General features: G+C 43.1%; 1 protein-coding gene across 1 annotated transcript in view; it reads left to right on the top strand.

Annotated features, from left to right (window-relative positions):
• The window catches only part of LOC138262009 (ranaspumin-like), a 75004-nt gene that overhangs the window by 2688 nt on the left and 45917 nt on the right, over positions 1–26399 (top strand). Inside the window, exons 2-6 of the mRNA XM_069211646.1 lie at positions 2239–2327; positions 3077–3142; positions 13421–13480; positions 14592–14645; positions 18517–18582. Of these exons, the coding sequence (XP_069067747.1) occupies positions 2239–2327; positions 3077–3142; positions 13421–13480; positions 14592–14645; positions 18517–18582 (335 nt within the window). The remainder of the gene's footprint in view (positions 1–2238; positions 2328–3076; positions 3143–13420; positions 13481–14591; positions 14646–18516; positions 18583–26399) is intronic.

Raw genomic sequence — 26399 nt, 5'->3', positions numbered from 1 at the left:
CCACCTTTTGTCTTTTTCTTGTATGGCGGTGTTTTAAGGCAGGTGTCAATCTTCAGCAGAGGTTTCTTTGTTGAATGTATTTGGTTATTTTGTTTCTGATGAAAAGCGGTCCTGTTCCATGTATAGCTTTGTGGGTGATACAAACAGCTTGAAGGTGGATTTTCTGGCAACCGGTATCCAGTGTAGAACTTTCAAGGCAGAGGCGATGTCTGCCTGCTTGTCAGCTGCCAGTCTACATGTAATAATAGCCTGGCAGCTGAGTTCTGAATACGTTGTAGATTGTTCATAATAGATAGAGATGATCAGTGGTAGAGGCCATTGGAATAATCCAATTTGGATAGTACAAGAGAGATATTAGCCTGCATCTTGTGTGAAAATCCAAGGTGGGGGAAGATGAGTTGCAGAGACTTCAAGGTGATGAAGTCTGATTGTGCTAATGTGTCAACTTGGAAATTCATTGTTAACTTGGAGTCCATGGTAATTCCAAGGTTTTTAACTTCCTTGGATACTTGAAGAGGTGGTCCCATATCACCAGGCCAAGCTCACAGTGGGTTATACATTTTCCAGTCGCCACATGTAAGTATTTCTGTTTTGGAAGCATTCAGTTTGAGATGGCTCCATGTCATCCACTGATCAACTGCTCTGAGGCAACTGAAGATTTGCTTTTTATTATAAAATAGTATGACCAGCACTACAGAGCAAGAGAAGGGAGGAAAGGTGTCTCCTACAGCAGCCTACAACAGAGGCTGAGCGTTTATGTCTGCCCAAAGTCAACAACCACTCTCAAAATGATAAGATATTCATATTTCAGTGGGAAATGTTTTAGTAAATTGTTATAGTACATTTAGTTTAATCAATACCACACACTGGGGGTCATTCTGACCCTGGCGGTAATTACCGCCATGGCGGAGGTCGGCGGTAGCACCGCCAACAGGCTGGCGGTGCACCGCTGGGCATTCTGACCACGGCGGTTCAGCCGCGGCCAGAAACGGAAAGTCGGCGGTGTACCGCCGACTTCCCGCTGCCCATGAGAATCCTCCATGGCGGCGGAGCGCGCTCCGTCGCCATGGGGATTCTGACACCCCCTACCGCCATCCTGTTCCTGGCGGGTCTCCCGCCAGGAACAGGATGGCGGTAGGGGGTGCCGCGGGGCCCCTGGGGGCCCCGGCAGTGCCCATGCCAATGGCATGGGCACTGCCGGGCCCCCCGTAAGAGGGCCCCACGAAGAATTTCAGTGTCTGCTTTGCAGACACTGAAATTCGTGACGGGTGCAACTGCACCCGTCGCACCTTCCCACTCCGCCGGCTCCATTCTGAGCCGGCGTCCTCGTGGGAAGGGAGTTTCCCGCTGGGCTGGTGGGCGGACTTTCGGCGGTCGCCCGCCAGCCCAGTGGGAAACCCAGAATGACCGCCGCGGTCTTTTGACCGCGGTACGGTCTTCTGGCGGTTCCCGCTTGGCGGGCGGCTACCGCCGCCCGCCAAGCTTAGAATCACCCCCACTGTCTTTTCATAATTGTCAATTTCAATGATCGCCTAGAAATACAGCCTCTGTAAATTACATGCAAATCACTAAGATAACTACTTTCAGGTTGTATCGATAGTGTAGGAACTACAGAAATATGCCTACTATACATGCAAGCTTCCTACATTTAGCAAAACTTAACCTGCTGCATGTGATATTTTTCAGGTAATGCATTTGTATACATTTCTATTTCATGAGTTTAAAAAAATGTATATCCTGGGTTCAGTCATGTGTAAATTGATGGGTTTTATGAAGTTTAGAAATGAACAGAGTAATATGTATCGTTAGATGGACAATGTTTTTTTTGGATGGACAAAGAGGATAGTGTGAGGACTTTTATGACCTACTGAGATGCTCTGTTGTATAATCCCTGGTTTGCCTGTTTGTTGATAACTGTTTTAAGTTGAATATGGTCATTTCTCTACTCTCCTTGATACAAAAGTTTGTTAATTAGCTGTCATTGTTTGTCAGAACTATCAGAATTTCAAGAGTTAAGAGTTTTTAATTGTTGTTGATATTGAAGTATGCTTTGTCAAAACTGTACTAAACCGAATCTGAAAAAAAGAAGTGAGTGTGTGACTTACTGAGTGTGCAACTGGGTAAGTGAGTGAAGGAAATGGACAAAATACAAAGTGCAAACAACAAATCAGCTTTAGGTATTTCCACACAATAAATGGCACCAGAGTAAAGTCTTACAGATTTTTATTTTTTTCCTAGGTCATGTGCAACCTCATGGAAGTGGCACATATTGCCACCCATCCAGTGGTGGAGGGGTCCCACACACCAACTGTTTTGAGTACATTATGGTAAGGTTGAAACTTGAAAGTGTGTTGCTGAAAGTAGTAACTGAAAAGAGTGTGCATTAATAGTACGTTAGAGTTTCGGATTTAATTAACCCAAGCTTCTATCTAACTATTACTGTAAACTGTGAATTTTAAAGAAGCCTTCTGTCCAATTAGGTGTGCCAGTGAATATGTGAACACCTCCCTGCAAGGAGAAGGGTGTTCATAGATGTCTACAAAGAGATAGGTCATGTGCAAAGAGTACCACCAATGTAAGACCTATCCTGAAATTGAAATGGTGTCCCCCTCCATTGTAAGACCCCTGAAAGTAACAATTTCTTTGTTGTGCATGTTGAGTGAGACACTGACCAAACACAACTGTACAAAGTATCAATAGTAGTAGTAATGATAATAAAAAAGAAATAATAATGAGGATAATAATAATAATGATAATAATAATAATAATAATAATAATAATAATAGTAGTAGTAGTAACAATATTTACATATACATAGTTGTAGTAAAATCATTTGAGATTGGATACACAAGCATACTAAACTATCAAACTAAACCACAAGAACACTTTTACTTTGTCTGCAGTTAAGTGTGGGGGTTGTTTATCCTTTAGAATGAACAGGACATTGGACATTAGGCTGAACACATATATGTTCTAAAAAGAATAGCACCTGAACCACAAGAGAAAACCCAGCTGTGATCACGTGACTACACACTATTTAAAGTATGACATACAACTATCCTTTTATTTTTTTCAGAAAGAACATGTGAAAAACGTTTTGGTCGCTCTACAAGAACTCTTCTGCTCATGCGACCATTGCAAGGTAAAGACAATCTGTTCTTCATATGTTAATTTATAGCTAATATTGAATCCTGACAGTTGGCAAAATTGTTCAAGTGAGCTAAACACTATGGGGCACATTTACAAGAAAGTGGTGCATCAGCACTGATGTGCTGCTTTTCTTGCATCGCCTTTTCCCCACTTAACGACACCATGTGAGCACCGTATTCACGATATGGCGCACCAAGGCAGTCGCTAGGCCAATGGTGTCATAATTTTTTACACTATTGTATTGCTCTGCTACAGTAGCGTCAAACATTTTGACGCTAGTGCAGCAAAGTGGACAGGAAGCCCATAGGTTTCTATGTGTGTGTGTCATTTTAATGCCTGCTTTGAGCAGAAGTTAAAAATGATGTTAAAATGGCGCAGTGAAATCTTGGTGATTTCACTGCGCCATTTTTGAGGGACTTTTAATGCAGGAATGCCCCCTTGTATACATTATGGCTGGTGCAGGCATAATGTGGCGCAAAGGGGAGCAAAGTGGCACAATGCATGCATTGCGCCTCTATGTAAATATGGTGCGGCAAAAATTGCCTCTTTGCTCCACATTAGCTTAAAAATAAATTACGTTAATATGGCACAAGGAGGCGCTAGGGGCTTGTAAATATGCCCCAATGATTTTATCACATATCCCAACATGAGTGTCTTCCCCATATATTTGACATTAGGCTATCACTGCCCCCTGCTGACGTGATTGTCAATACTCATCAATTCTCCTCTGTAAGTGCCTTGTCTTCTTGGGGTTTCAAAATGGCATTGATGAACTCCCTCCCAGTGTCTCATCCCAGTCACGTAGGTAACCTGTTTCTATCTTGCACCTAATAATCTCTTTCCAGGTGTTCCAACTCTCTCAAACAACCCCCCCATGGATGCATTTCACATGGAGTGCAGTTACAATAATTGCCTCTCCCTGGTTGTTCCCCTAAAGTGCCCGTATTCTACTAATCATTGCACATCTGCATTCTTCAAGATTTGACTATTTGCAATCAGTGCTCTCTCTAGGACTGCCCAATTTCCCATTCTTTCATGACTGAAATCTCTCTGTCATTCTGTCCATAGAAGTGACTACCTCACTGTCTCCCTCAATATGTTCCTCTTACTCCTCGCAAGGCGGCCTGACATCACCTCACATTTCTCACACCAAGAGCTGTCAGTATTTAGTACTTCCCAACCTTCAGTTCTTGTCTACCATTGGTAGTTCCTCATCTCTTCATCTCTGCCAAAAACCCACGTGGCATATTTACAATCCCCTACCTCCTCCTTGGGCCACATCAGTGTCATTTTTTAATGCAAAGGGGGGCAAAGAGGCAACTTTTGCCGCACCAGATTTACATAGTGGTGCAATGCATGCATTGTGCCACTTTGCTCCCCGTGCAACACATTATGCCTGCATCAGGCATAATGTGTGCAAGTGGAGCATTCCGGCATCAGGAGGCCAGCAAAAATGGTGCATTGAAATCTACAAGATTTCACTACAACATTTTTTCCATAATTTTTAAAGCCTGCTCAAAACAGGCATTACAATGAGGCACCCATAGAAACCTATGGGCCTTCCTGCACTAGCGTCAAACTTTTTGATGCTAGTGTAGCGAAGTGCCACAATAGAGCCAAAAACGTTTACCCTATTGTCCAAATGTCTGCCATTGTGCGCGGTATTGTAAATACGGCACACCCTTGGTGTTGTTAGGTAGGGAAGGGGCAACGCAAGATAAATGGCGCATCAGTGCTGATGTGCCAGTTTCTTGTCAATCTGCCCAAAGTGTTCTCACCACATTTAGAATTACGCCACTGCGCTGTGTGCGTTTCTTGCGCCCGATTAATTCCTTTGACCATTATTCTCATTATTACAAGCTGATGAGTAAGTGATGTGTTAGGTTAATGGGTTGATGACCTCTCAACAAAAATGTGTGTGTACATTTTGAATCACATGTATCACTCTCAGCAGATATATGCAACCTTTCATTTTCCCAGTCTAAAAAAACGACATAACCATACATTGGGTATGAGTAACATCTGTAATTTACAGAACACAAAAATGCTAAACTGGCATTCCTGTAGCTGTAATTTCAGAACCATTTCACAGCTTTTAACTGAGTTATTGTGTCTTAAGCAGTATTTAGGATATATAACGTTCTACTCTCAATATAGAGCATCCTGACAAATCTTTTCAATTGTACGTAGTGGTGTGTGAGTGTTTTGATACCTGTACCCCCCTATGAAGTAATTTCTAAAAGTTCCAAGTGTTCTCAAACCATAGGTTTGCAACTTAGTGGTGGTAGTTTGCCCTCCGCCACTTTATCTAATCCTCTTTGTACCCTATACTTCAGTGTGTATCTCTCTGGGCTCTTTCCACCTTTGTGTCTGCCATTATACTTTATGCCACACTCTTTACTGACAAGCACTCTGTCTTCCACGCACCTTTTTATCTACCTATTTTAGGCCCAGTACTTCCCTGTTAACTACTCTCCACTTGCAGTGATTTGTACACCATTCCAAGTTCCCCACAATACATAATGCCTTGCTTTATGTACTGTAAACCTCAATGCCTCTGAATCAATGTGTCCACCACTGTGTGCGACTTGCAAGTCAGTGTCTGCCACTTTGTGTGCCCTATGTTACAGTGGCCAGCACTGTTTGTGCCCTACAACTAATTGCCTAGGCTGTTATGCTCTCTCAACCATTCTGTGTCCCGACAACTAAGCATTCACTGACAACTAAGCATTCATCACTCTGTGTATCATGCAACACAGGCAGGGCCGCCTTTAGCGCTGTTGGGTTCTGGTGCAACAGTCTTTTTCAGTGCCCTTGTAGGAGGCTGGCCTGGCTTATAGTGGGTACATTGTGGTACTTACACCTTGTGCCAGGTCCAGTTATCCCTTATTAGTAGATTAGTAGTGCTCTAGCAGCTTAGGCTGATAGAGGTAGCTATAGCAGAGCAGTTAAGCTGAACTAGGAGACATGCAAGGCTCCTACTATGCCACTTATATTGTATAGCACTATATCATAAGAAACACAATACTCAGAGTTACTAAAAATAAAGCTACTTTAGTGACAATAGAGGATATACTTCCTTCGGAGGTAAGTAAAATATACAAAGTGTACACACAAATCAAAATCAGGTAAGTAACCAGTTAGAAAAGTAGTGCAAACACTGTAGAACACAATAGAGTGCAATAGGAGACAATAGGCCTAGAGGCAACATAACCATATACTCCAAAAGTGGAATGCGAACCACGAATGGACCCCAGGCCTAGTGCAGGGTGTAGAGGGTCACTGGGAGTGTAAGAAAACACTAAGGGTGTCCAAGATACCCCACCCCAAGACCCTGAAAAGTAGGAGTAAAGTTACCCTGCTACCCCAGAAAGACAACTCAAGATAGGGGATTCTGCAAAGGCAGCAACTGACTGCAAAGCACTGAAGACGTATTCCTGGACCCGAGGACCTGCAGAGGAAGGGGACCAAGTCCAAAAGTCACGCAAGTGTCCGGGGGGCGGCAGGAGCCCACTAAACCCCGGATGAAGGTGCAACAGGGCTGCCTCCGGGTGGAAGAAGCCAACGATTCTGCAACAATGGAAGATGCCAGGAACTTCTCCTTTGGTCAGAAGATGTCCCACAGCGTGCTGGAGGATGCAGAGTTGTTTTCACGCAGAAAGACCACAAACAATCCTTGCTAGCTGCAAGAGTCACAGTTGAAGGTTTTAGGTGCTGACAGGGACCAGGAAGGACCAGGAGGTCGCCCCTTGGAGGAAGAGACAGCGGGGCACTCAGCAACACAGAGAGCCCATGCAGAAGCAGGCAGCACCAGCAGAATCACCTGAACAGGCATTCAGAAGATGTGAGCATGGCGGTCCTCTCAGCACAACAAAAGGGAGTCTCATGAAGTCGGAGTCCAACTCAGCGAGTTGGGCAATGCAGGACGGAGTGCTGAGGACCTGGGCTAGGCTGTGCACGAAGGAAGTCTTGCAAAAGTGCACAGAAGCCCTAGCAGCTGCAGTTTCCGTAGTACACAGGATTACTCTCTGGCGTGGGGAGGCAAGGGCTTACCTCCACCAAATTTGGACAGAAGGGCCACTGGACTGTCGGGGACACTTGGATCTAGCTCCTGTGTTCCAGGGACCATGCTAGTCAAGATGAGAGGGGACCCATTGGACCGGTGATGCAGAAGTTTGGTGCCTGCGTTAGCAGGAGGAAGATTCCATCAACCCACGGGAAATTTCTTCTTGGCTTCCAGTACAGGGTGAAGGCAGACAGCCCTCAGAGAATGCACCACCAGGAAACAGTCGAGAAAGCCGGGATGAGGATGAGGCGCTACAATGTTGCTGGTAGTCTTCTTGCTACTTTGTTGCACTTTTGCAGGCGTCCTGGAGCAGTCAGCGGTCGATCCTTGGCAGAACTCGAAGAGGGAAGTGCAGAGGAACTCTGGTGAGCTCTTGCATTTGTTATCTTGTGAGAAACCCACAGGAGAGACCATAAATAGCCCTCAGAGGAGGATTGGCTACCGAGAAAGGTAAGCACCTATCAGGAGGGGTCTCTGACGTCACCTGCTGGCACTGGCCACTCAGAGGTCTCCATTGTGCCCTCACACCTCTGCATTCAAGGCAGAGGTCTGGGACACATGGGAGGAGCTCTGGGCACCTCCCCTGGGGAGGTGCTGGTCAGGGGAGTGGTCAGTCCCCTTTCCTTTGTCCAGTTTCATGCCAGAGCAGGGCTGGGGGGGATCCCTGAACCGGTGTAGACTGGCTTATGCAAGGAGGGCACCATCTGTGCCCTTCATGCATTTCCAGAGGCCAGGAGAGGCTACTCCACTTCGGCACTTAACACCTATTTCCAAAGGGAGAGGGTGTAACACCCTCTCTCAGAGGAAATCCTTTGTTCTGCCTTCCTGGGACTGTGCTGCCCAGGCCCCAGGGGGGCAGAACCCTGTCTGAGGGTTGGCAGCAGCGGTAGTTGCAGAGAAAACCCCAGAGAGTTAGTTTGGCAGTACCCCCGCTCTATGCTGGAGCCCCGGGATGCATGGAATTGTCCCCACAATACCAGAATGGTATTGAGGGGACAATTCCATAATCCTAGACATGTTACATGGCCATGTTCAGAGTTACCTTTGTGACGCTACATATAGGTATTGACCTTTATGTAGTTCACATGTGTAATGGTGTCCCTGCACTCACAAAGTCCGGGGCAATTGGCCTGAACAATGTGGGGGCACTTTGGCTAGTGCCAGGGTGCCCTCACACTACGTAACTTTGCACCTAACCTTCACTAAGTGAGGGTTAGACATATGGGTGACTTATAAGTTACTTAACTGCAGTCTAAAATGGCTGTGAAATAACGTTGACGTAATTTCACTCAGGCTGCAGTGGCAGTCCTGTGTAAGAATCGTCTGAGCTCCCTATTGGTGGCAAAAGAAATGCTGCAGCCCATAGGGATCTCCTGGAACCCCAATACCATGGGTTCCTAGGTACATATACTAGGGCATTATGAGGGTGTTCCAGTGTGCCAATTAGAATTGGTAGAATTAGTCACTAGCCTGCAGCGACAATTTTAAAAGCAGAGAGAGCATAAACACTGAGGTTCTGGTTAGCAGAGCCTCAGTGATACAGTTAGGCACCACACAGGGAACACATATAGGCCACAAACCTCTGAGCACTGGGGTCCTGGCTAGCAGGATCCCAGTGACACATATCAAACACACTGACAACATAGGGTTTTCACTATGAGCACTGGGCCCTGGCTAGCAGGATACCAGCGAGACAGTAAAAACATCCTGACATATACTCACAAACAGGCCAAAAGTGGGGGTAACAAGGCTAGAAAGAGGCTACCTTCCTACAGCCCTTCAATGACAATTTCCAACAGTGCCCCTCTTTGCTCAATATTACTTCTCTCACATGTATTTTATTTGTTCATTTGTTTGAAATGCTCCTCATACCAGTGTAGGGTGTTTACACTTTACATCACACACAATTTCCAGAGACAATTAATTTATATGTGTGTAAAGAACTCTATAGATAATGTTACATAAGAAATGAGGATTGCAATATGTAGGAAGCACACCATCCTTATTAGCAGGCAGTATATTTTAAGAATGTTTGGTTTGGAGAATAAAAACATCTCAGAATTTAAGATGTAGCACAGTGGATGGAATTGGCCATACTAATAAGAATGTATTTCAGCCCAAAGGAACCCTTCTTAGCAACATTAGGTTAATGAGAGACTAGGAAAAAAATATAACATTCTAACCTATACCATGCAGTGTGCATGCAGCTCTTTGATGACAGTTCATAGGTCACTGTGCTGTATTAAGATTGTAACATAGGAACTGCACGTAACAAAAAGGTCTATGTGACAATCGCAGTTTCCCACTGAACTATCCACATAAGATACAGTTCTGTGATTTGCATGGTACATGTTCTTTGCACCAGAGGTATCAACCATCTGCTACGTTTTGACGAATCAAAACTGTCAGTAGACAACACTACATCTCACTCCAGGAGGAACATTAATCGCCAGACATATCTTGACAATTTTAATGTTGCTTGGACACACAAGAACCTTTGCAGAAGGACATTTTAAGCCCAGAGGTTACTTCTAAACATAGTGCCCTCTTTCGAGCTCAGTGCCAGATGCAGCTGCACCAGTCACATTGACTAAAGCCGGCTCTAACCCAGTGTACACCTCCCTCTTTATCCTCTATCACAGTATCACCCCATCTGGAATTCAAGTAGTTCTTTCAAGTTATACAAAATGGCCCTCATTTAAATTTTTCACACACCATGTCAATTCTCTTTCGTGATGGAAGTTCATAATGACATGGCAGTGCAACCCAGAACTTACACAGTAAAATTTGCAACATTTCACTACCTCATTCTGCGACTTCACTGCATCCAAATTTTACCGCCTGCTCACAGCAGGAGTAAAACTGACTCAGGGCTTTTCTGTATGGGGGCCTCCTCGCATTGCTGGAGAAGCATAATTTTTTATGCTAGTACAGCAATATGTGAGTTTAGCACCAACAGATGCATCAGAATTTCTGACACATCTGTAAAGCGTGCACCAGAGGCCTCTGTATTGTAAATACAGTGCATCCATTGCGTTGTTATGTGACCATAGGGCAGCGCAAGAAATTTGACCCATCGGGCTGATGTGTTAGATTCTTTTAAATGAGACCCATTGGGCCAGATGTAGGTAGCATTTTGCATGGCGCAAACTGCGAAAATCGCAGTTTGCGCCATGCAAAATGCGCATCGCCATGCTCATTCACATTTTGCGAGTTGGTACCGACTCGCAAAATGTGACGGTGACTCGCAAATAGGAAAGGATGTCCCCTTCCTTTTTGCGACTCGCACCACAATGCTAAATTGTTTTGTGACCGCGAACGCGGTCGCAAAGCAATTCGCAGTTACCACCAGTGTCACACTGGTGGCAACCCATTCGCAAAAGGGAAGGGGTCCCCATGGGACTCCTTCCCCTTTGTGAATGTTGCCATAAATGTTTTTTCAGAGCAGGGAGTGGCCCAATGGACCACTGCCTACTCTGAAAAAACGAAACCAAATAGTTTTGTTATTTTTGTTGTATTGCAACTCGTTTTCCTTTAGGGAAAACGGGCTGCAATACAAAAAAAAAAACTGCTTTATTTAAAAAGCAGTCACAGACATGGAGGTCTGCTGTCTCCAGCAGGCCACCATCCCTGTGTGTGCAGGGAATCGCTATGGGGTCGCAAAATGCGACCCACCTCATTAGTATTAATGAGGTGGGTCTTTGTGACCCCATAGCGATTCACAGACAGTGTCTGAGACACCGTTCTGCATCCGAATTTGTGATTCGGAAATTGAGTCGCACCGACTCGCAATTTCCGAATAGCAAATTCGGAGATTGCTACATCTGGCCCTTAATTCCTTATACTCCTCTGTCTGCCACTTTACATTTTGTGCCGTGCATCTCACTGTATGGCATGCTGTGGGTCCCAAAGCTAATTGTTTACCACATTTTGTGTCCTGTGTGTCCCAGCTGGCTATTCTGTGTGCCATAAACCCCTTAGTACACTATTGTGAGTTCCCTATGGCTCAATGCTTCTCACTCTGCGCCATCATAATAGTGCCTTAGATTTTATGAGCCTGGAAGACAATGAACACCACTATTTGTGCCATAGAGCTCAGTATCTATCACTCTGAATGCCCTATATTACAATTGCTGTCACTGTCTGTACAATGCACCTCAGAACATTTAGCTATGTGTCCTCTCTATCATTCTCCCCTCGGAAAATCCCAAAGTTCTTTATAACTACAGACCTATCTTGCTGCTACCTCAGCTTGGATAAACACTAGAAAGTTATATTCATAAACAGGTAGTAGCCTTTCTAGAAGAACTTAAGACCTTTCACCCCTCACAATCGGGTTTCAGAGTGCTAGAAAGCACCAAGACTGCATTGGTGGCAGTCACTGATAACAACAGACTCTCACTAAATGCAGAAATACCGGTCATGCTGATGTTACTGGATCTATCTGTGGCCTTTGACATGGTCTCTCATTCCATCCTAATCCGTAGACTACATGAGACAGGACTTTACAGCAGAGTGCTACATTGGCTCATAGGTTCATTGTCAACAGAACCTAAAATGTCTGTTTCAGTCCGTTAAAATCGAGTAAGATATACCAACAAAGGGGTCCTTCAGGGTTCATGCCTGAGCCCAACACTATTTAATATCTATGTAGTGCCTCTGCCACATATTATGAGATCATGTGGTGTGGAGATTGTGTCATATGCAGATGATACCCAACTTCTCATCTCCTTCGGACCTGATCCAGATAAAGTTAAAGCTCAGTTTGTGAGCTGTATGAAGGAAATAGCAGATTGGACGACCAAAAACTGACTCCAATTACACAGTGAGAAAACTGAGATTGTCCTATTTGGCAAAGCACTTGAGTTTTGGTCGGCTGATTGATAGCCCACTGAACTTGGCCCAGCCTTTTCTCCTAAGCAAGGGGTGAAAAATCTTGGAGTAAAAATTTACCTAATGCTATCTATAAAAGATCAAGTCAAAGCACCCTGTGGCACCTGTTTTGCCACAATTAGGCTCTTAAAAAAAGTTTTCCCTTGCTCCCTTCTACCTCCAGAAAAACCCTTGCCCAGGCACTAATAACTAGTTGCTTGTACTACGTGAATGCACTGTTGGTAGCAGCAAACAGCACTTTGCTCGCCAAATTGCAAGTTGAGCAGAATGCAGCCCTGTGGCTAATTTGTAGCCTACACGCACGGCCCCATCCTAAAAAACTACCATGGCTACCAGGAAATGTGCAGTTTTTAAGCTAAGCTGCTTGACGCATAAGGCATAAAATAAGGTCTTTCCTGCCTATCTTCACTCAAGACAGTTAAGGTCCACAAATAAAGCTCCCTTGCAGTTCCGTGCAAATGCACCTCCAGATAGGTTGGCAGATCTTTGTTTTGCATTTTGCCCCTTTTCACTGGAAAAGACTCCCTTTTCATATCTGCGCGTGTCCCGATTTGACAAACTTTAACAAGATGTTTACAACGTGCATGTTCTACAGTGCACTCGTTCTGAACAGCCATGTGCCGAGACGCTCCTTCGGGAGTGAATCATGCACTATACCAAAAATATGTATGATATGATGATATAATTATGTGTTTCTTACATGTAGGAATGTACGTCTTTGTGCAGTCAGCACCACAATGTAAACCACATAGTTCACCATCAAAGTCATACCTGGAACCTTTGCCTCCATGTGAACCACTTAATGTGCAATGAAAGTGTGTTTCCTGTAACGTATGTCCTCCACCTAAATATTTTGCACAGTTTGTGAATGCCATTATAGCACATTTGATACATTTTAACTTATTACGTCGAACCTAAAACCAATTTCAAGTATCTTAAACGTTTATTTCAGACAGCAGCGTTGAGGGATGAACTTTTAAAAAATGGCTCTGTATTTGTGACTGAGGTATTGGAAGCAGGAATTAATCTACTTCTAAACATATTAGAATAAAACTAAGCTACCTATAGGAATGCAAGCAGCCAGCCAGTCTTGTAGAACTGTCAGTGAATTATACCTGTTGGAATCAGGCAGCCTGCCGGTCTGTCTCAGCCATTAAATCTTCATCTAGGATGCAGCTTGTCATGCTATTGATTGAATTCGCTTCTATATGCACATTGCATATCTGATGGTTATTATGTGCACTTGATAGTCAATAAATAAACAATAAAAAAGGATGAAGCTTGTCACCTGTTTCTCAACTTTTGTTTTAGACAGGTGACTGCAGCATGGAAGAATGGAAACGAATGTTCGATCAACTCAAAACTACTATGGTACAGTCTTGTTGAATTATTGCGCTATTTATTACCTGAAATTTATGGAGATCTTTTAAAATAATGACTGTGTTACTAATATACTGAATATAGGGATCATCCTATCGGCACATTATAACTTCCTAATATTACATAATTAAAAATATTGCAAAAACATTCATATAATTAATGTAGACTATCATTCTTACAGCTTGTACAATTTTCACGTCTTTTGACATTTTGTGATTTACAGTTTATCAGAATGGAAGTGTGTTCATAACCTTGCTGAGCTAAGAGAGATTTAAATTTTTTGTAAATTATGATAAATTTTATCGGTTCGAAAAACAATCCAGAATAATCTAGTATTATACATTCCGCCACGCAGAGATAAAAATATAGGAGGCAGATTTAGGAGCCCCTGACGCCACCTTAGTGCCACCATAGGGTCATTTGTTTACACTAAGGTGGCACTAAAGTGGCATTTTCACTGCGCAATAAATACAAAGTGGCGCAATGCAGGCATAGCGCCACTTTGTAAACGCTTGCTCCACATTATGCCTGTGCCAGTCATTATGTACGCAAGGCGGGCGTTCTCCTGGTATAGGGACTGAAAAAATGGCGCAAAGAAATCTAGCAGATTTGCTTGCACCCATTTTTTCAGCACTTTTAACGCATGCTCGGAGCAGGCATTAAAAGGGGGCCTCCATTATTTAAAATGGGCCTCTCTGTGCTCTGCAGGAGTAGCACCAAATATTTGGCGCTACTCTTGCAGAGTACATCTGTAGCATAAACAAAATGACACTATTGCCCCCTAGCCTGTGCCACGGTGCACCGTATTTTAAATACGGCGCACATATGGTGGCGGTAGGAGGGTATTAAGTGGCACAAGGAATGTAGCGCTGCACTAGGTGCAGCGTCACTATTCTTAAACATGCCCCATAATTCCTTATTGATGTGATTACTAAACTAATGAAGTAGAATTTGGCATAAGTGTGTAACACCAGATTTGTTTCTTTTATTTTAGTCTAATAAAATTATTTACGAACAACATCTCATAAATAACTCCTTTCCATTGACTTCTTTCAGTTTCCAAGTTAAAGGCTGTCATAATATTTTCGCATTATTTTTTCAGCAACTCAGCGGTTGTGCACTTAATGAGATGGTATTAGGTAAAAACCCAACAGTGGTAAGTTCCTATCTGTTATATTTTACTGTTGTTTCATTCCTAGATTATCTTTCACATCTGATGCACCTCAGTACAATATTTGATATTTTTCTATGTAATATCTCCTCTGAGCACCTCAATATGTTCCTTGATGAGCCTCAATGAATGGAGTTGTTTTGTCTTTGCTGAGGGAGGGTTTAAGATTGCTCATATAAATGGCTTATTATATCCTTTCAATAGAGATGTTACCTTTTCTCTACTAGGAGGCTAAGCTGCTTCTCTCCCCCAGTCATCTGACCTCAGATTGGCTCTCTTAGGGCTTTGGTCCAGCATCCTGATTAAAGTAGCACAAGTTTTCAGCATCTTTATAAAACATTGTCTTACGTGCTACCATTACCATTTTATTCAAAGTAGTAGTAAGAACCCCAAGTGCATGTCACGTTCAGTATAATTTCCAGCAGGAGAACAACATGGACAATATTAACTCCTTGGAAAACACAGTTGGGGCAGCCAATGGCAGACATTATATACAGCTGTTTCTTCCTGACTCTTCTTCTTAGTTTGACATGATGAGCAGTTGGTTTGGCATTGGGATGAACGCTTAGGGTTATATTCGTTTTTTTAATGAAGGGCCTAAGTGTGATAGAAAAGGATGATACTTGTTTTTTTTTCTGTTGCCTTGCTGAAGGCTTCCATGTTTTCAGTCTCATTGTCCATGTTTGAGCAATATCCTGAGATGCACTTTCCTGTGACAGCCTTCTCCTTGAAGACCATGACTACCTTAATCCTCTACGTGCTGCAGACAAGAGTTCGACTCACTCTGTACCCAGCATATAGCAACAACTGGATTTAACAAACTTTTTCCAAAGTGAAAGGCAAATATTGAGACCCCTGATGGGATTTAAAAAGATCTTTTGAAGGTGAATCCCATGTAAATAAAACACAATATTACAATTACTTCAGGGTGACAGTGTGTGTCTTTTGCTGACAATTGCTCTGGCACTGGTGTAAACATTATGGGGGTCATTACAACCTCGGCGGTCTTTTTAAAAGACCGCCGAGGGACCGCCGGGCTGAAGACCGCCAGTGGTGGCGGTTTTCCGCTCGGAGTATTATGACTGTTGGCAGCTCTAAGTCATTTTTCCGACGGAGAGCCGCCAACAGCCATAGTGACTGGCGGCAGGTAAGTGGAGGTTGCTCCACCTCCACCGCCACGCCAACAGAACACCGCCCAGCGAATCACGTCCTGTGATTCGCCGTGGCGGTGTTCTGTTGGCGGTGTGGTGTCGGTGGAGCTGCCCCCATGGCTCCCGTCCCCCCCGGAGGATCGACGGAACAGGTAAGTTGATCGTCCGTTAGGGAAGGGGGGTGGGGGGTGTTGTTTGTTATGTGGGTGCATGGGGTTGTGCGTGGGTGTATGTAGAGGGGGTGTGTGAGTGCGTGTATGCGTGCGGGGGTGTTGCGTGTTTTGGGAATGAGTGCGTGTATGTCTGTGGGTATGTCTGTATGGATGTGTGCATGTATGTTTGAATGTGGGTGTGCGTGTCTGACTGTGTGTGTGGATGTTGGCATGTATGTCGATGTGTGTGCGTGTATGTGTGTTGGTGGTGCCTGCGTGTGTGTCGGGTGTGTATGTGTAAGGTAATGTCAGGGGTCGGGGTGGGGAGGGGGGTCCTGCCACCTTTGGGGGGTGGCAGGAGTGGTGGGGGGTGTAGGGGAGGGAGTCGGGGTGGGGGTGGGGGGTGGGGGAGACCCCTATCAGTGCCAGGGAAGGAATTCCCTGGCACTGATAGTGCTTACCGCCATGGATTTCATGGTGGTTCCTACCGCTGGAAATTCACGGCGGTAAGCCGGGTCAAAATACCGGTGGCGGCATTGTCGCGGCCGCCGGGCTGGAGACCCAGGTCTCCAGCCCAGCGGTCAACTCCGCCCTGGTGGGCAGAACAGAGAAGCGGCGGATGACCATGGCGGTAACCGCCATGGTCATAATCCTCAAAAAAAGACCGCCAGCCTGTTGGCGGTCTTACCGCCACTTTAACACCATTCGCCACGGTTGTAATGACCCCCTATATATTTGTTCAGCAGCGTAAGACAGTAGTGTCCATTAGATTTAACACAAACGACTATTTATGGTGTTTAGGCGTGGTTAAAACACTCTCTTATTATTTTAGATGCATTTACCAGTGGTCAGAATAAAACTCTAAGGTCTACCATGAAGTAATTTCAGTCTGGAAATACTTTCGGTGCCATTGCTCTCCTGCACATCAGAGAGGTCCGGAAATAGTGTTCTACCTCCATCTCACATTGGAGCCTATTTCTTACCTTGCAACTTCTCTCTAACTCATGGGAGAGCACACACATGTTCTTCAGGTTCAGAATTGAACCCCAGGATGAACCATGGCACCACACGGGGGTGAAAGCCACCCTGAACCACTAATATTATTAATGTTGTAATAGTGATTACATCACATATGATGATTTTAGTGGCCTCCGCATGCACGAATGTCAGCAGTGATCATCTCAGTGCATCGAGTTGGGTTGCCAGAAGTAATATAAAAAAATTACTTTAGCAGTTGGACATACCTCTAGATGGGTAATACATAAAATCCATAGCTGCAATCCCCCTGGCACCAAGAAACTAACACGACTACTACGTCTACCCAGTGTCACATGATTTATTACTCCAATATAAGATATACATTTATTTTGAAAATTCAAACATTTTTCTCCAAACGTCAGCTTATAAGCCCTGAAAAATAAAACATTTCCCTCTCAAATACATGAATACACACTTTTCAGGTTTGGAATAAATATATTAATTCTACCAAGCAAAAAGTTTCTAATTTAGTAACTAGCCTGCACACAGCAGAGGTACTTATAGGTGGCTGGAGAGCTACCTATCGCTCATATGCTACTCATAGGAGATGCTTACTCTAAGGTGTTCATTTCCTCTCTCATTCCATGTAAGTGGATTATAACAAATAGGAATATACTAGAAACCACAACCACTCATCTTGAAATACATGCATCCCTGCTTCCAAATTATGTGTGTGTCTATGAAAACCTGAAGTGTCTTCAAAGTGGAGGTGAAAAAGCATCACAAAACAGTCAGCGATGGTTCTTTGCTAAGCGGAAACATAGGCCCATATTTATGCGGAATTAGCGTACGCAGCACTGCAAGTCTTTTTGCTGTGCAGCACTATACCAATGTGAGAGTGCAGGAATACACCTTATTTATGAAATACGGTGCATTCTTATCATTTCCCTCCGCACTATAGCACAGTTGGCTGCCTAGCATCAACAAGCGTTCAATGCAGGATTATTTTTGTGCAGGAATTCTGCAGCACACATGGAAATAAGGAAAAAAGAGGAGAAATAAAAATATTTCTCCTTGTTACGCCTGCTCTTGGGAGGCACAAATGTTTTACACCACTCCCCGTTTAAGTGATTAGGTAGATTGGGGCAGTGTAAAAAAATCAATGGGTGTTGCATGAGAAAACCCACTGCAATGCCCACAGAATATCTCCCTGGCGCAGAGTAAGGCAATACAGTGACCTGTGCTGCTTTGTCTTACTCCATATCTATGAGGCCGTTCAAACCCATGCAAAGTGGCTTTGTGTGGCATCATACATATAGTCGAGAGGCCTGCGCCACCATAGCATCATAAAAAGTAATGCTGTATTAAATGTTCCCCATAATTTACAGTGGTGATTTATACAAGTCACTATGGGCCATATGTAAGAACACATTTTCCCATGGACACAAAATGGATAAAACCCTATGATACATCCGGCCCTATCTGTTTGTTTGGTTCCTGTTTTGTAATGTTCACCTTTTTTACTTTAATAAAAGCAAACGTCCCAGCACTGATGTTTCCTCTGCTGTCTTCTAGGAGGAAGTTGCAGAAAAAGTTGGTGAATTTCTGAAAAAACTCGAAGGCCCTCTCAGAAAGCTATTGGTAATACCAATATATTTATCTCATTGTTCGTTTACCAGTGTATCTCATTGTTTGTTTACCAGTGTATCTTGTGACAGACGTATAAATGCAACACTTCCCAATACAACAAGACGTGCTTCGCAATAGGCTATGGGTGGAGAAACAAACATACACCGACAGAAACACACACAGCCTACGCAAACACATGACACACATACAGAGATTTTACACACCACATCCATACATGTCATTTTGAAATACAAGAGTCAATGCTATTGAGGCAAACTATGAACATAAAGAGTACAGGCAGGTGTGTTCTCTGGATGTTGACTGTAAAGCGGGTTATGTTGCCAGACATCCTAAATGAATATTTACAGGTTTTTACAAAGCAGTTGTGAAATGACGGTCTGTTTATAGGAAAGTCCTCTGCTAATAAAGGCTACCACTAGCTAATCAACTTTTAAAAATTAAAACCGCCTCAATATCCAAATGTGTACTGAACTAACTTTTTGAAAGTCCAACTGTTGTCAACAGCAAGCCAACGTTTAAAAGTACAGCTGTGACCTCCAAAGGAGAAATGTACAGGTATTGTGAAGTCCCAAAAGAATGCCCCTGAAAATCAATGACAACAACACAGAGGTGGTACAAACAAAACTGCCTTTAAATTCACGTCTCGACTTTGTGACCTTTAATCAGTTATCCTTCATCCAGGTGGCAATGTCTGTCATGCAGTTGTGGAAGTTAGTCTTGGTGTTGGAGGTGGCTCTGGAGAAGGAAAGGATTAGTTGTGTGTTGTCAGCATAAGATATGGTGTTGAGTCCATGATTTTTGGCAATGCTGGGCAGAGGTACCATATAAGTGTTGAAGAGGGTGGGGTTGAGTGAGGATCTTTAGGATACTCAACAGATGCTTTCCTTTGGTTCAGAAGTGAAGGGGAAAAGGTGGACTTTTTGTGTTCTTCCAGCGAGGACAGAGCCAATGCATCTGAAGGCAGCTCTTTGGATACCTGTGTTGTGCAACTTTGTGATGAGTATGTTTTGGAAGACTGTATTGAAGGCTGCCGAGGGTCTAGGAGGATCAGAGCTGCAGTCTCTGCTCAGTCGAGTAGAGCTCAGATGTCATCAGTAGCTGCAATGGGGGCTGTCTTGGTGCTGTAGTTTCTGCAGAATCTGAATTTGGAGGAGTTGAGTAGAAGACTCTGTTTCAGATGTGAGGAGGGCTGATGGTTGATGTCTTTTTCTAATATTTTGGTTGGGAAGGGGAGCATGGAGATCGGTCAGTAGGTGTTGAGTTTGTTGGGGTCTATCAATGGTTTCTTTAGAAAGGCATTGACTTCTGTCTCTTTTCAGTCCTCGGGGAAGGTGGCCATGGCAATTGAGGTGTGGAATAAGGTGTTGAGTATGTAGCTGATTCTAGTTTCACCTATGTTGAAGATGGGGTGTGGGCATGGGTAGGTTGGGGCCCCTGAGTGTACCAACTTCATTATAGAGGCAGTGTCCTGTTGGGCAAGCCATTTAGTTAGCCAGATGCCTGTGGCGGTAGCGTAGTAGTTGTGTTTCTTGAAGAAGTTGGTGGCCTTAGGGTCCGGTTTCTAGTTTCTATAGATGTTGGCAATCTTGTTGTGGAAGAAGTTTGCAAGGTTGTTGCAGAGTTCCTGTGAGAGGGTAATGTTTGTTGCAACTAAGGGGTTGAATAATTCTTTGACTATGTTGAAGATTTTTTTGCTGTTATTGGAGCTTGATTCGATGCATGAGGCTAAGATCTTTTTCTTCGATTTTCTCAGCTGGTCATGGTAGAGGTTGAAGGCTTTCTTGAAGGCAGTCTTGTCGGTTGTGTCCTTGCTGGTGCACCATCTCCTTTCCAGTTGTTTACAGTGTTGTTTAGTGGCTCTGAGATCTTCAGTGTACCAGCTAGCCTGCTTGGTGAACCTTGTATGGGTGTTGTTGCAGATACGAGCTACGCTGTCAGCGTAGTTGGTGATCCAATTGTTGAAGTTTCTGACATTCTCATCTAGGCTGTTGGAGCAGAATGGGTGGGTGGTGTTTGGGGCGTTTGTCCATGTGTCTTTGGAGACTTTGCTCAAGCTATGGTAAGGGGTGTTGGGCAGACTGAGGGTGGGGGCCCATAAGCTGGTGATATTGAATTGGATGATGGAGTGGTCAGTTCAGGTGAGTTCCATGGTGTGGCTGTACCTTATGCTGTCCTTGGAGGTGAAGATGGTATATAGTTTGTGGCCTGTGATGCACCACAGCTAAATGATATTCACACACCTACTGGAGACTTTCACCTGAGCCTCTCCTATCTTTTCTGTGAAGACATGTCTCCTACAGTTACGGAGATCTCTGCACACACAGGTATGCATTTTGGTAATAAATGTAGGAGGCTAATTGAAATGGTTGGAAAATGAGGAATACTTCTTACTACGTGCGAGGACGATAGGGAAGGGTTTGAATAGGTGTTTAGATCAGGACATAGAAATACACTCAGTCATCCACAAAAGAGTTAGACAATTTCACAAACTACACTTCTAAATTTACTACAGCACTAAAAGTGACAAACAAGGTGTAAATGCACTCAAGCCCAGCTTTGGGGTAAGTTAGGCACCATGCATGGCTACTCTAAATAACTGCATCACTCTCCTATAGAAAATAATTGAGGTAGGAAAATGAATGAATAATGTTATTTAATTTTAATTAATGTTTTTATTATTTTAAATGTAATGTTAAACTAAAATAAAAAACACAAATAAACATTGAAATTGTACATACTAAATAATGTAAATTTCTTAAACACACACCTTTCAACGAAATAAAGTAAATAATGAATAGATATACAAATATTAGTGAGGACATGATCTTTTAAATTATTTTTGAACATTTATAATTTTTTGCTGAAAATTGTAGAATCACTGGCCTTGGAATTGGTAAATGGAGATAATTATTTCCCCAAACCTTCCAATACCAGTAAATAATGTCAATGACTGTCTCTGAAATCAACAATATTTCAAAAGGGCATGACAGGTACTTCATAAAGCGAGGTAAGGCCGCAGTTAGGGGTACCACCAAAATGCAGCTTTTTCAGTGGTGTATGGGGAGCCCTCCAGCCTCTGCTCTCTTTAACCCTCAATGTTCTTACCATGATACCTTTACCACTCAGGCCTTTACCACACATTAGCATTTACCACAAAGGTAAGTCTATGGAAGGTAAGTGTGTGTGTGTGTTTATCTATTTAACGTTTAGGTGTGGGTCAGAGTATAGGATGGTAAGGGTGTTTTTAGGGTTTAGGAATGGGTAGAGTTATAGGGTGGTAAGAGTATTTTTTGGGTGTAGAGGTCAGTAGGGGTATAGGGTGGTCATGGTGTGTAGTAGAATTGGGTGGTATGGGTGTTTTTCAGGTTTACGGATGGGTAGGAATGTAGGGTGGTAAGAGTATTAAAAAAGGGAGGGGTTTGTGCCTCCTCAATTAAAAGTTGTAATTATTTTTTTAAAACATGTGGGCTCCCCCCCAAAAATGTTAATTACACACACACACACCCATCCACCCACACACACATATATCGGTTTAACTTACCATAAATTTACTTACTTTGCGTTATAAAGGCAGTGCAGAAAGGCATATTTGTGATAAAGACATGCATGGTAAAAGCTTTCTGCTGTAAAGGCATCAGGTGGCAAAGAATTTGTGGTAAAGGCATGCATTTTAATGTTATACAACTGTCCTCCAGTAGGCAGAATGGTTTCTTGTAACACTCAAAAGCTTAACGTAGCCTATTTTGACCAGAATTGCTTGTTTTCATCTCTTCACACCACTGACACAAAGTAAAATGTTTGTTGCAAATTCACCATGTTGAGCTTTGTGATCATCCAAAAAGCACAATATATATTTTAAAAGCTACTTAGTGGCTTATCATCCTATTGAGATTTTTACACCTTTTAGAACCACATTGGGTTCCCTGTAAAAACCTGTAACACTGAACCCTTTTAATATTGCTTTCTGCAACACTAGCATTGAAATAGGCTCTTGCAGAATTCTTTTTCTCTGAGTTGTAATAACCTGATTACATTTCCACAGTCACTGCTCATCCTTTTTTCTGAAAAATATCTAGAATCAGTCACTATCTCAGCTCCAACAATAAGCGTACCCCATTTATATCTTGGACCTCTTTCTATCCATTTTTTGCACTTCCTGTAATACAGAAATAGTAATAGTATAATTCATAGGTGATCTCCTTCAAGTAAATGTTAATGTATGTGTCCTTCTCCTTCTGGGCCTGTCTGCTGTTTTCAGTACCTTTGCAGGTGAAATTCCTTTGTACTTTTTTCAGGATGGTAGTCAAATCTCTTATTCTCCCATCAGATGTGTAACAGATCCATTCAGTCACCATTGATGGTTTTTATGTCACTCAGGCTCCAGCATCATGTGGAGTTCCACATGGATCAACTCTCCCTCAACTCTATTCAACATTTGTCTCACAGTTCTTTGGTTATGTTCTTTGTGCATCAGGTGTGGGCTTCCTAATTATGTTGCATATGAAACCCTATTTTATATGCCTCTTTCTCTAGTTTGAATTTTTCTTTAGGTGCCTTGTGGTTCTGGCAATTTGTTGTGTCGCACATTTATTTGTTAGCCCAATCTAAAACATAACAATAAAGGGATTGAAGTAAACTACAGCCTTACATTTGACAAGTAATATGTTACTTGGCTTTGGGAAAAGTAATTGTCAGGAATCAGATTAGTGTAGGTTAGTGACAGGCACGCAGGGGATGGAAGCGCTGGAGAACGGGCTATGAAGCTCTAGACAGATAACTCCTGGAAATTAAAACTCACTCACTTCCTGGGTTAAGGTCATTCCAAGGTCAGGAGGGGTACAGCCCTATTTAGACTTCTCTGAGACTCTAGCTCAGTGCCTAGCAACAAGTTGCATGGTTGCATTGGCTTTTCTAATCTTGCTATATTTCTCCCTGTTTTGTTGCCTCTCACTGCTTGCTGTTTTCTCACTTTTGGTGTGTTGAAAGTGAAACGAAACGGTTAGCTATGGTAAAACAGTATAATGTCAGACACCAGAACAAGCCTAATTCTTCCTTTGCCAGTCACTGGGTAACTGACTCAGGTCGAACCAGCGCGATTCCGGGATTAAGGTACTCTCCTGGCGTGTACATTCCAAGCTACAAACAATAATAATACCCCACATTACTACACCCCCTCCTTTCTTTTCAAAATTAAACAAAAAGCTTAAATCTAAAATATAATAAAACAAAACATATATCCTGAGTAGGGAGTGGTTGTACATGAATCTTCACAGGTGAAGAAAATCCACATAAACAGAAGACTGATGATAATGGTACATCTTTCCACACCATTTGTACATTATTCTCCAAATATCGAGGAGGTCTGCACTTTCTAGTGGAGCGACTTTCTCTTAGCTCCATGGGAAGAATGGAATAATTAACACCTGACCCAAGAGTATCTCCTCCCCTGCACTCAAAGTGGCCTCTGGCTGTCCCATCTCTTTTGATCACAAACTCTTTATCACTCATCAACATAAAGCCATCAAGACTTCCTTGAGACTCTACATTTTATTTATTGACTACATATTTGTTCACATCTCCTTCCCTCTGGTACAGTGCTACTTTACATGTGTTTCTCTTGTTGCCACTTTCTAACACTACATACCTGTCAAATACTTCCTTAACTTTGAACAGGCCCCAAAATGTTGTCAATCTTTTACATGCTCTCCCATGCCTTATTTTCACCCAGTCACCGGCTCTCAACTCTTTATCATTAACCAGGGGGTCCTTCCCAACGTTCATCTCGTGGCAGGTATTGGTCAGCCATCCCGGGGTCAACTTTGTACCTGGTTTTCTACCACGCATTTTCTTAAACAGGTCATCATAGTCACACAAGGAATCATAGTTCGATGAGCCCAGACCATATCATTCACCAGAACTTCAACATCTCTCCAACTTTGAGTGGCCATGGATATGGTATCTTTCACTAAACGGTTGGCCTGTTCCACCATGCATTTGGCATGGGGATTATACAGGGCAGTACAATGGTGTGTTATGCCACACATTTCAATAAACATTTTCATTTCATGTGAAACCACTTCCATTATCTGTGATAAGAATACAAGCTAATCCTTCCTCTAAAAACTTTCTTTCAAATCCTCCATTGTCCTTCTGATGGTCACATCAGGCATGAACTTTGCTATCATCAATTTGAATGTACATCCACCAAAACCATAGCATTCTTCAACTTGTCTTTCACCCCTTGCATGGGACCAATGAAATCTTTACCACAGGGGACTCCATGGTTCACTAGGGTCTTCAAATTGTCCCTATGCTACCTGATGACCAGCCTTCAGTATTTCTTAATATACTTCACAATTCACCACCCAAGATGTGATTTGGTCATCCATACAAGGCCACCAAAAATTCTCTCTCACCCTTTTCTTCATCATGGTTTGCCCCAAGTGCCCTTCATGGGCTATCTTGATTATCCTTCCTTTCAACTCTTCAGGTGGCACAAATTTGTAATTTCTCATTAGAACCTCTGTCAAAGTCAATTCATCAAGGATCTTCACAAACAGTCTAACCGAAGGGGCTATTGTACTCCACTCACTACCATTTTTAAGAACAAGATCTTGATCCGTACACTTTTACCTCTCATACGCTGTGAACAAGCTCCCTGCGCATTTTTTAACACCACACACCAAAGACACTGCTTTTTCCTGTTCTGTGGTACTATGCCTATCTCCCTCTGTCCATTCCAAGGACATGCATGAGAGATAGTATGACTGCACATTTTTCTGCCCAGGTATATGTGTGACCCTAAACTGATACACTTGAAGCCTAGAAGCGAATCTAGCTAGTCTAGCCGATCCATTTCCAGCTCCACCCGCACTCAAAACTTTGAAAAAGGGTTTGCGATCCATATGGATGCAAAAACTCACATCCCAAAAATATGTCCTAAAATGTTTAACTGACCAAGCCGCTGCCAAGGCCTCACCCTCTATCATAGAAAAATTGTGCTCAATTTCAATTAAGGAGGGTGAGGCAAATGCCACTGCCTTTTCTAAAGCACTATGTACCTGGGAAAGAATTGCTACCAGCCCACACACACTTGCATCCACTGTCAAAAATGTTTTGAGTTGAGTGTCAAACGGTGCCAGGATTTGCATTTCACATGCATCCTTCTTCACTATGTCAAGCACTTTCCTTTGTACTTCCCTTCATTTAAACTTGCACCCCTTCTGCAATAACATCCTCATACCTTCAGTCTTGCCTGCAAAATTGTGTATGAATTCACCATAATATCCGATGAAGCCCATAAATGACTTTAGTTGATCTTTGTTATGAGGCTCAGGTGCTGCCCTGATCGCTTTCAACAAATCAACCTTGGGCCTAACACGCCCTGAAATGATATGGCCTAGTTAGCCGATTTCTTCTACCAGAAACGTGCATTTTTCCCTCCTCAACGTGAGACCCACTTCCAACAATTTTGCCAACACAGCTTGTAAGACATTGTTGTGTTCTTGTATGGTTTCACCAAATACAAGAAGATCATCTTGAAAATACTTTACGTTTTCCATCCCTCTTAACACTTCAGTCATGATACATTGGGAGACGCTCGCTGCAGAGGGCAGCCGAAACGGTATCTTTGTAAACCGAAATGTGCCCTCCATAGTGAAAAAAGCTGTTAAATGCTTGGATTCTTCATGTAGATTGATCTGATGGTCTGCATTTTTCAAATCAAGTTTAGAAAAGAACTTCCCACCTTTGGTCAATAATAATAGCTCATTAATATTGGGAAACAGAAATGTGTCTTTCACCACGTG

The sequence above is a fragment of the Pleurodeles waltl genome, chromosome 10 (assembly GCF_031143425.1).
Source record: "Pleurodeles waltl isolate 20211129_DDA chromosome 10, aPleWal1.hap1.20221129, whole genome shotgun sequence".
NCBI lineage: Eukaryota > Metazoa > Chordata > Amphibia > Caudata > Salamandridae > Pleurodeles > Pleurodeles waltl.
Note: the sequence above shows the minus strand (reverse complement) of the source record. Positions and strands in the feature narration are given on the sequence as shown.